Source organism: Sceloporus undulatus, chromosome 3, assembly GCF_019175285.1.
Source record: "Sceloporus undulatus isolate JIND9_A2432 ecotype Alabama chromosome 3, SceUnd_v1.1, whole genome shotgun sequence".
Lineage (NCBI taxonomy): Eukaryota > Metazoa > Chordata > Lepidosauria > Squamata > Phrynosomatidae > Sceloporus > Sceloporus undulatus.
The window spans coordinates 232,409,351-232,421,160 of NC_056524.1; the positions used below are offsets into that span (position 1 = coordinate 232,409,351).

At 38.6% G+C, this 11,810-nt stretch overlaps 1 protein-coding gene across 1 annotated transcript in view; it reads right to left on the reverse strand.

Annotated features, from left to right (window-relative positions):
- Positions 1-1,131: 1,131 nt before the first annotated feature.
- DOCK10 (dedicator of cytokinesis 10) overlaps positions 1,132-11,810 on the reverse strand; it is a 190,322-nt gene continuing 179,643 nt past the window's right edge. The window contains exons 50-55 of the mRNA XM_042458523.1: positions 9,317-9,463; positions 7,855-8,065; positions 7,107-7,297; positions 4,128-4,228; positions 3,754-3,892; positions 1,132-1,743 (exon numbers count right to left, since the gene is read on the reverse strand). Coding sequence (XP_042314457.1) covers positions 1,624-1,743; positions 3,754-3,892; positions 4,128-4,228; positions 7,107-7,297; positions 7,855-8,065; positions 9,317-9,463 — 909 coding nt within the window. The 3' untranslated portion in view covers positions 1,132-1,623. The remainder of the gene's footprint in view (positions 1,744-3,753; positions 3,893-4,127; positions 4,229-7,106; positions 7,298-7,854; positions 8,066-9,316; positions 9,464-11,810) is intronic.

An 11,810-nucleotide genomic window follows, 5' to 3' on the forward strand; every position in this document is an offset into this window, starting at 1 on the left:
CTGGAAGAAGGCACCCCAGAAGCGGAGTTGCGGCGCTAGGCCAAGAGGCGGTGAAGTAACCAGCCTCTTACTTTTTAAAGTTTGAGTTGCTAAAATTGCATTAAGCCCGGCGACACTCCTCCATGTCCATTGTGATAGCTTAAGTCAGTTGACTAGGTCTGCTATAAGCATGACCTAAGTGTTGATCCAACATATTGTCAGAAACTGTGCTGACAAAAATCCAGTGGCTATCCAGAAGAGCATGGGTGTGGACCTTTACTGCTCATTTTGAGTACAGTAAAGACTCAGCACTCATTATAGTTCTGAATCCACTAGCCATACTGATGGGGGGTTCTGGGGCTCATGCTCCAAAATGGGACCTTTCTAGCACCTTTTGTAGCACCTTTGAGACTAACTGAAAGACAGAGATTGGTAGCATGAGCTTTCATAGACTTGAGCCTACTAGTAGGCTCAAGTATACAAAAGCTCACACTACCAACCTCTTTCGTTCAGTTAGTCTCAAAAGTGCTACAAGATCCCTTCAACATACTGATTTTCTAGACTAACATGGCAATGCTCAGGATTCAAATGTGTTAGATAAAACTGGGTATATATGCACAATTAATTCATAATGCTAGAGATTAGAGTAAATATACGCCAAGAAGCAGTGGGAAGGGTACAGGCTCTGGCCAACAGAGAAATTTGAATTCTTAAAACATCTGTGTGAATGTATTTGGTTATCTTCTGAATAGGTCCAGACTCACCTTTTTGTCTGTTCTTTATCTCCCCTCATTTTTGTCTCTGCTGGTCATACACATAGAACTGCCTTCAACAGCCACATACCTCAGGTAATCTGACAGATGTGATGAGAACATCCTGGAACAGTGACAGTAGGAGTAGCTGAAACAGAAACTTGGCAGCTCAGAAGAAGAGCCTGGGAAAGCTATTTTTCAGGACTGCAGCTCCCAGAATCTCCCAGCCATCATGGTAACTGGCCACGTTACCTGGGAGTTCTGGGGATTGTAATACAAAATAACTTTTCCAAGCTTAGGTTAGAAGCAAACCCTCTAAAAATATACTGTGTGTTCCTAGAGGATGTTACCAGTGTACTCCTGTATCCCAAAGAAGTATTTATAAATAATATTCTGCACATAGACAAATGTTTTAATATAGTTGTATCTGAAATGTTATCCACATTTTAGTTACGTCAATCATTAACTAAAATTTTGTAAAAATGACATATTTTACACATCTTCTATTTACAATTACAATATACTTAAATGTTATAAAACATCTACTTTTGACCTTTAAAATCCTAGTATACATATGACTTGTATTAGATTATATTATCATTTATGGCAAACATAAGGCTTGTTGTGAAACTAAACGTTGGATGGAAATTTATTTTCAGTCTATTTAATAAAGACTGGCCCATAATGAAGAAAACCATAGGAAATGTGCAAATATCAGGAAAGGCAATAACATTAAAAAACCCCTGACAATTAAAAAAAACACTGAAAATATTCAATAAATAAAAACAATGCACTGCATTTCATTTTTGTGGAATCCTTCATGATTCGTTTGCACTATTATTCAAAATAATTCAAAGTTCTCTAGTGCTCTGTTCCAAATTCAAATTCAGCATCAAATGTCAGTATTTGATGACACCAGTGGTCCAAGTGGCACTGCGATTGTTCTACTGATTACATGGGAATAAGGTTGTTCCACTCCTTGCTGCTTTGCAGAATCCTCCTTGTATGTGATCTTTAAAAAAATATATAATTAAACAGAGTGATGAAATAAGCAAAAATGTGTGGAAATCAGTATTACTGTAAAGTCTATTCAACGGGTTTTCTTTCTAAAATGTATGTCCAAGTATTGCACTGGTTAATGATCAAGCAGTTGTATGAAAGGGAAGACAAGCATTTCTTTGTATTTTGTTAATTTGACTCCCTGCTTTCTTAACTCAGCTCTGCTAAACTAAGGGGCTCATCAAAACGGTGTGGCCTTTGGGAGCCCTGAAAAAAACCCAATCCTGGGAGGTTCTTTTTAGGGTGTGCGCTCAACACTATTGGAGCTCTTCCGCGCTGATGACATCCACACGGCACAGCGCTGTTTGGGCACTGTGCTGCACGGACATCATCACTGCATGCCTCGTCTGTACAGGAGCATACCAAGATGGCATGGTGGCACACGGTAGGACTCAGGAGCATCTGGACGCTCCGCTCTCCCAAGCACTAAAATCGGCCCCAGGCATAATGCCAGTCTGTACTGGGCCTCAGACAACAAGAACCCAGTAAGACATACTTGCACCTTCAATACTGTCTTGATTCCCACTCTTAACACCTACCACTATAACATAATCATAAGAAGGCTTTTCCTTGCCACTTTAATAGAGTAAAAAAGCACATTAAATGCTTATGTGATGACTGCTCACATCCCACCATGTCAGAAAAAATGTGTTTGTCACTACATTCATAATAGATATGCACTATATGAAACTTGTATATTGTTGCATTGAAAGGAAACAGTGGAAATAGGACTCATTGATAAGCCCATGAAGTTTTAAACAAGAATGTCTTGCATTAAGTTCTCTGTAACCCTATATTATGTTTCTTAAAGAAAACAACAGCAAGTAATGTCAATTCTTCTTCTAAAATAAAATAAAAACAGAGGTGATATAAATAAATGTCGAAAGCCTGATAGGATAGAAGACTAACAAGTTGAGAATATGTGACAGTGAAGATAAATGTAGACATAAAGAAAACTAAACATACCACTTTTGGCTATAGTATTGAGGGAAATATTAGACAGTGAAGCAGAGAAGTTGTATAAGCATTGACCATGACAGAGCTGCCAGAAAAAGAGAAAAACATATTGATGAAAATTATCAATGAAAGTACAAACAATGTGGACAACGAGAAACACACTGAACCCCACTATCCATACAAGATAATACAGTTAACAGTGAAATATGAGATCTGGGGTTAGTGAAGAAAGTCCATAGTGTATATTCCGCAGGGGTCAGGGATATACTGACCTCTGCAATCTGGACATATTGTGGAATCATTATCAATAATTATTACAAATTCTACTGTTTATTGTGGGAAGCTTTATACACCAACATTTCTTTCTTTGTGATATCTGGATTAGAGGCCTAAAAGTGCAAAAACCTGGATGAATCTGGAATCATATAGTCAATTGTTCAGTGACTCTCAAGTTACTCTAAGTACAGAAAATTACAGAGACCGTATAAAATGGTTTTTGAGGGGTGAGCTAGATCTCAAGAGTAATTGAATGCCTTCTTGGTCAGTATCAACCAAAAAGTTTCAAATTTGTAAGCAAAATTTTGAGTTTATTGGAAGTGTTTGTCATGCTAGGTGTTAAATCATAGCTTTGAAAAGTGAAGCAATAGAAATGTGTTTCTTGTGTATGTTGCTCATATCAATTTTTCTACTGGACAAAAATTAGGGGGTGGTAGATTTCTTTCTTAATTAACATTGGCCTTATGTGAATATTAGCAAGATGCTTACAAAATGGTGAGAATTTGTGAGGGAATCAGGGTAGAACATGGCAGAGAGGGCTGGGAGAGAGAGGTGGGTGGAAGCCAAGAAGGCCTCTCCAAATGAGAAAAGTAGTTGAGGAGCAGACACTGAAGGTTCTTCTCCAAGTGATGCACAGACAACTACCTTTGATGTCTCTTAACATGTTTACAAAAGGAAAAATAAAAGGTGCAAACCATCAATCACAAAAGATGTAAAAAGAATGGCTGACCTGTTCATTCATAACTTCAGAGAGTTCACTGAGCATGTCTTTGTAATGTGATTTCATTTCTTCCTGATACTCCAGTTGATCTTCCTTAATAAGGCGTTCATTAACTTCAAGAGCATGGCCACATGCTTCTGCAAACTGCCTACATAGCATAAAAACAGTGCTTTCATAATGCATAGGAATATTATGATTGAAGTGAGAAAACAACATTCTTATCTAATGGTGAATTAAAGTGGTGTGATCATGGTGGAGGTGAATTCAAACACACTTCAGAAGATTCCCCCCTTTCTATATGAATAGAAGTATGCAGTTCACTATGGCTACAGCTGGATGCATTGCCAGGATTTCTTTGCTAATTCTGGAATTCAAAAGCTTACCTGAAGATTTCCTTCAGAAGTTTAACTTGGTTATCTGGGTACTTCTTAGCATTAGTTTCTTCAAGAAAAGCCCGAGCATAAGCCATTGGGCCTGCATTTACCTGCAAGATAAAGCATTATATATTAATTATGAGGGACAAACCTGGCAAGGCTTAGATTTTTAATTTACATATGAACATCATTATCAGGTTGCAATGCATTTTGTTAGTGTTAGAACATGGTCTTTTACTTGCTTCACTCATGAAAGGTATACTCCCCCCAATCCCATCTTGATACCTACTATGAATTGTGCTGTCATCGCAACACCACATCAAGCAAAGAACAACTGCTGTCATTTTTTTCATGTCCTGATGAAAATGAAGTGATGACTGTATAACTTACTATAAGATGCCATATATGCAACATAATGGAACAGGATGTTCAACAATGGCTCCGTTTCATCCTGGGAAGAAGTGACCAGTGGGGTCCCACAGGACTCTGTCCTGGGCCCAGTGCTATTCAACATCTTTATCAATGACTTGGATGACAGAATTGGGGGCATACTTATCAAATTTGCAGATGACACCAAATTAGGCAGAATAGCTAATACTGCAGAGGACAGGGTCAAAATTCTAAATGACCTGAATAAACTAGAAAGCTGGGCCAATACTAACAAAATGAATTTCAACATGGAGAAATGTAAGGTACTGCACTCATGACAGAAAAATGAAATGCACAGATATAGGATGGGGGGCACCTGACTGAACAAGACAACATGTGAAAGGGATCTGGGAGTCCAAGTAGACCACAAGTTGAACATGAGTCAACAGTGTGATGTGGCAGCTAAAAAGGCCAATGCAATTTTAGGCTGCATCAATAAAAGTATTGTGTCTAGATCAAGAGAAGTAATAGCGCCACTGTATTCTGCTTTGTTCAGGCCCCACCTGGAATACTGTGTCCAGTTCTGGGCACCACAATTCAAAAAAGACATTGAGAAACTGGAGTGTGTCCAAAGGAGGGCAACTAAAATGGTGAAGGACTGGAAATCATGTCCTATGAGGAATGACTTAGGGAGCTGGGGATGTTTAGCCTGGAGAAGAGAAGGTTAAGAGGTGATATGATAGCCCTGTTTAAATACTTGAAGGGATGCCATACTGAGGAGGGAGCAAACTTGTTTTCTGCTGCTCCAGAGAACAAGACCTGGAACAATGGATGCAAGCTACAGGAAAAGAGATTCCACCTCGACATTAAGAGGAACGTCCTGACAGTAAGGGCTGTTCAACAGTGGAACACACTCCCTCGGAGTATGGTGGAGTCTCCTTCATTGGAGGTCTTTTAACAGAGGTTTGATGGCCATCTGTCGGAGATGCTTTGATTGAGAGTTCCTGCAAGGCAGGGGGTTGGATTGGATGACCCTTGTGGTCTCTTCCAATTCTACGATTCTATTATTCTATGATTCTATATCTACGCTGAAATGTCCAAACAATATTATGTCCGTGATTCTCCTGAAGGGAATGGATATATATGTATATATCAATTAATTCTTATAATAAATAGCCTGAAAGAGTACCAAAAGATACTTCCCATATAAATAACCTGGAACTCCAAGACTTGAAGGTAGTTAAGTGGAGTCTTGATGCTAATCTGATCTGTCTGGTTTAACAATGATCATAAATTGAGTGACCAGAAGTTGAAAAGGGTGACCCCAGACAGAACCCAACATTAGTTGACAAGTGGCAAGGACCCTCAATCCTCAATGTAAGTGATAGAGGTGGGGAACCATGCCTGTTTCACTGTTGTTTCAGGTGGCAGGAAGCCATTGGTTGAGAGAGGTATGTGTTACATAACCTGCCTTGTGTACTGAAGCTAGTTTGTTGCCTTTAGGAGTGGTAGAGGATGCTGTTCCATCACCAGCACTGAATAGTTCCACTGTCAATCCAATTGGCTTTTGAACATGGAAATAAAAAGGACCATTGTTTAGTTCTTTATGTCAGACTGCAAAATATCTTGGAACAGCTCTGGTTTTACATTTAAACAGCTTTGTTTAATATATGGATGAGAAAGGTTTTTTTAAACTCCAACCAGAAAAACAACAAGCAGCAAACTCCAAACTGAGGGTAGGTTGCAGAGAGGGCCAGAAGAGCTCTTAGATGTGTTCCTCTCACTTGGCTAGTGCAATGACTATTGCTGAAACAACACATTCTGCACAGGAAATCAATTTCCTGCACAGATTGGGTTTTGCAATATATATATATATATATATATATATATATATATATATATTAAAAACTTTATTTTTAGCCCGCCTTTCCTGGGATCAAGGCGGGTTACAACAGCGAGAAGCACAATACAATCAATAAACAATAAAATTAAAAATACAAGAATTACAAAATATAAGAACTATTAAATACAGGTAAGAATTAATCCAACGAGCACATATATATATATATATGAGAGAGAGAGAGAGAGAGAGAGAGAGAGATGCAATGCAATTCAAATTTAACAACCAACTACAGTTAAATATACAAACTTGTTCAAATACATTTAAAAGCAGAACAATACAAAGAAATCACAAACAACTTCAGTGACACATACCAGCTTGATGCTAAAGCTTCACCTGAATAAAAAGGTCTTATTAACTTATTTGCATATTTTAGATGTTCTGTTCATGTAGCAATCTTTGGCTATTAGCAGTAAAGTATATAACAAGAGAACAAATAAAACATACAGATGTTGTTATTCATTATATAATTAGAAGTATAAAAAATGTTAAGCCTGCAATGGGGATTGGTGGTTTCCATGTCATAAATCCATTCTGGGTTTTGGTCTGCACTGTAAAGGAACCATCCTAGGTGCTGAACTCTGTCTCTGAAATAGGTTCAGTCCCTTGGACAGCTGTTTAAAAGTCTGGACTAATATTTAGAATAGGTTCACTGCCTGCTAACATGGAAGCCATCAACTAATGCTGTAAGCCTGTATGAATGGCTGAGCTATATTTACCTTGACACTGACGCTTCCTTGTAGTTTCAGTTGGAGCCTAATCATGTCTACCTCTTCCATTGTGCAAAGCTGGTTGAGTTCTGAAATTTTTTTAGACATCTCATCAATGGCCACTTCAATGGGGTTTAGTTCTGTGCTTGTTTGGCTCACAACTTGTATTCTCTTCTTCACATAAGGAAATAAATGGTTGGCTGCATTCAAAAACAATAAGAGACACATTTAAAGAAAATTTCCCTATAGATTTGTTCAGTCTGTAGAAGAGACAATATATATTAATTCCATATATTCACAAATAAAATGTAGTCTTTGTACAGGACAGGCATAAATAATCCACAATGAATTTAGAATACATTTCTAAATACCCTTAAATAATTATATAAATTTCATCACTGTGTGCTGTTGTGCATTTGTCAAGTCTGGCACATATGCGCATATGATAGAATTATTATTATAAAATCTGGCACTATGATTCTCCACTCAGGAACTGAAGCAAGCAAACAAGCCATTAATTGTAAAGGAACCATGATAAAACACTGTGTGATATTTCCCAAAATGTGTATGTAGAATTTCGCCCTCCCACATGAACCTGTCTGGAAACAATATAAGAACTTTAGTTGATGAAGGAAAATGCACAAAATTTTCTAAAGATGCGAGATTCCATTTAGAAACTATATGATTCTAAGGAAAGCCTTCAGTAATTTCAGAGCAAACATTCTGTGTACACCAAATAATGCAGAAATATCCCTACTTGTCAGAACGGTTCGTCTCTTGCATTGCTCTTCTACTCCTCCATGCTTCTTTCCTGACAGAGTGAATGGTGTTTCAAACACAAAACGGTTGATATTGTGATGCATTTCAAAGTCAGTCTTCCGCTCTTCAGCCTCTTTCTCTTCAAAGAAGGGTGTGACATATGTCACTTGGATGTAAGCATATTTTGGATCCAAGTCCTTGGGGTTAACCTGTATAAATGTCATGAATGAGATGAAAGAATTCACATGTGAACAGAGAAAACTACTGAATACCAATTAATGACAGAAAAATTGGTAAATGAATTAGAGAAAAGAGGGAAAACAGACTTGTAATCATTTGTCAGAAAGGATCAGGGCTCTTCTGTGTATTAAAATAAGGGGAAAGTGGCTATTACTACATTTATGTGCACTTTCCAATTGACAGGATGCATGTGTAATTTGTACTTGAGTATACCAACTAAGTAGATAAGAGTAAAAAGGAAAACAAAACAAAAAGAAGCAAAATGAAGAAACAATGAGAAGACCTCTCACAGAAAAGAGGGGGGAACACAAATGACTAAAGAAGCCTATTTCAGTCTAAGTTCTCCAATGATTTAGTCCTCTCTGGGAAGTTTGGCATGCAGACTCCATGGATTCTTGGGTTTTAAGACAGGGTCTTTCTGTTTCCCCTTACATTTGATGGAATGGCCTGAGTCATGGCGAAACATCAGGAAGAAACTCTGCTAGAACATGGCCACATAGCCTGAACCCTCCCCCCCAATAAGTGAGTTGCTTGACATCAGTCCATATTTCATTGTATGTGAAGATTTTAAAACATATTTTCATGCACACTTTTATAAGTTTTTCAAACAGAACTGTATTATAAATACAAATAGAAAGCAGTTGTAGATACGGATAATCTCTGAACACATACATCTAGCTTTCAACCTGCAGTTGCTAGTTATTCTGGTAATCTGAGGTGGGTTCTTTGGACAACCATGACAACTAGTTCACTGATTTCCCATTCTGTGAAGCAGCCTGTGTTTTGCCAATTGGGAAGGGGAGGGAAAGGTAACAAATCTGGGATAGGCCTTTACTGTGTAGAAAGATTGCCTTAGTGTTCTCCCTGTTACTTTTTAAATATATAACAGTGGTATAAAACAATTAAGAATAAAGCAGTGTGAATGGTTTATCCATCAGTTAGCATAGACACTGACATTTTCAGTTGAGTGTATTGTACTATTACATGCTTGCAGGAAATAGTAGTCTAATTATACTAACATTTGCTGGAAAGCAACATACTTTTGCATTTAGAATTAGTGGGTACAAATTCTGTTGCACAAATCACTTTGAAATGACAGGTAAAGAATGTTGATATTTATACTATTTGGGCATGTGCAGCAGAACACAAATCCAATCGATTGTGCTCAGAGTCTGACAGGATCTATTCATTCATTCATGATCCTCTCCTTTTTTTCATACCTTGTTGGAATCTTGAATTATTTTCACATTGTCAGCTCCAAACTTATCTGCATAAAGTTTCAACAGTCTCTGGGAAATCTCTGAAAGGCCTGTTAATTTGGGTTCTTTGTAGATATATTCCTTACCCTCCTCTTCTTCAAAAAAGCCCTGGTTAAAACACAAAAGTGTAACAATTAAAGTATAACAAGTAAACTAAATATATTCAGCAGACAACGATTTAAGCAACATACATGGTACACTGTGAATGGAAGGTGTAGCATACTTCAATTGCTTAGATAGAGAAAACACTGGCTCATCAGAATGCTGCAGCTTGTGTGTGATGAAGAAATGGGATGCGTTAAAAACCAAAATCTATATTAACACAGCATGAATCTGAACTTTTGCTAGCAGAAGAAAACATCTTTGGAGGGCAAAGTCTCTCAGAGAATTATGTGCATCCATGGAGATAGTGTGCCACCATGCGGTGCAATCTAGTAATTGGCATAGGAGACTTGAAATGATTGTTAGCTTTGTAATTCAAAAGAAAGTATATATTTTCATTTTCTTCATTAATTTGGTTGAATTTCAGTGAAAGCTAGTTGAGAGATGGAAAAATGTACATTTAATACAGTCTACTATGCTGTAAAAGCAAGTTATGGATTTTGTAGCTAATTCAATTCAACTGAACAGAATTTACATTTAGTAAGCAGAGAGATTCATTGAGCAGAGTGATAACTGCTTCACAATAAACAGGCAGAGGTGGGGGCTGTTCATCTGCTATATCCTTAATGATCAATATACACAATTTTTCAAATAGAGCTGCCTACATTTTGATGAAAGATACTGGTTTTAGAAAGGGCTTCTGGAATGGCTGCTTTTAAAGGGATATATCTAGTGGTAACTTTGTCTAAGTGGAGAAATGGTAAAAAACAAAACAAAACTAGACCCAAGGGTGCATGAAGTAATCAAGGCTGCAGGGACGTAGCCAGGATTTTGGGAAGGGGGGGGGTCCAGACTAAGTGCCACCATTTTGAGATGCTAAGAGCCCCCCCAAGACACAAAATGTAGGAAAAATGTAGGACATGATGCACGACAAAATGTAGGACAAATTGTAGGATGTTCAGAAATGGAGAACACGCCAACTAAAAGCCAAAAACATTAATAAAAAACAATATAAATTCATATTTCTCAGTCATGCTCAAAATGGAGAACATTTTGACATTCTTCCTGGATAGGAGGTTGGGATATAGCTTTGTGTGTTAGACTAGGAGGAATTTCCTGACAGTAAGGGCTGTTCAACAGTGGAACACACTCCTTCCTCGGAGTGCAGCAGAGTCTCCTTCTTTGGAGGTCTTTAAGCAGAGGCTGGATGGCCATCTGTCAATGGGGATGTTTTGATTGAGAGTTCCTGCATGGCAGAATAAAGGGGTTGGACTGGGTGGCCCTTGCAGTCTCTTCCAACTCTACGATTCTATGACTCTGGAGACCAGGATTCAATGAAAATCTGATTCTCTCCAACAGAGAAGGCTAAACATCTTACATGGGGTACATGTCGATGATGTGGCTTATGCATCATGTCCAAATTGTGCGGCGCATAAGGGACATCACAGCACTTGTCACACTCTCTCAGCCTTAAGGGAAGGTGAAGGCAAATCCCCAAAAACCATTGGGCAAGTCACATTCTCTCAGCCTCAGAGGATGGCAAAGTCAAACCCTCTCTGAACAAACCTCCTAAGAAAACCTCTTGAAGGCACACACTCACACACACCCAAGTCACCAGAAGCAGACTCTCTGAACAAACCAAGAAGACCCACTAGGCAAGGAAGTCACACACTCTCAGCCTCAAGGAAAGGCTGGCAAAGCAGGATGTTCTGAAATTCCTCCTGGGCAGAAATGTAGGACATGTCCTGGATAAAGGATGATGTCTGGACACCCTGATAAAATGGAGGATGTTTTGACATTGCTCCTGGGCTGAAATGTGTGCCGTATCCTGGATAAAGGAGGACGTGTGTTATCCTACCAAAAATGGAAGACATTTTTACATTCATCCAGGCCAGAAGGTTGAAACATAGGACATGTCCTATAAAAGGAGGACATCTGCTCATCTTACAAAAAAATGAGGACTTTTGAAATTCCTTCTAGGCAGAAGTCTGAAATGTAGGATGTGTCCTATAGCCATGAGCCAGAAATGAGCCAAGCCTTGATATCTGGACCCCAGAACCCACTCCAACTCCCAGAATTCCATAGCAATGAGCCAGAAAGGAGACAGGCCTTGATATCTGGACCCCAGAACATACTCTAACTCCCAGAATTCCATAGCAATGAGCCAGAAAGGAGACAAACCTTGATATCTGGACCCCAGAACATACTCCAACTCCCAGAATTCCATAGCAATGAGCCAGAAAGGAAACAGGCCTTGATATCTGGACCCCAGAACCCACTCCAACTCCCAGAATTCCATAGCAATGAGCCAGAAAGGAGACAGGCCTTGATATCTGGACCCCAGAACATACTC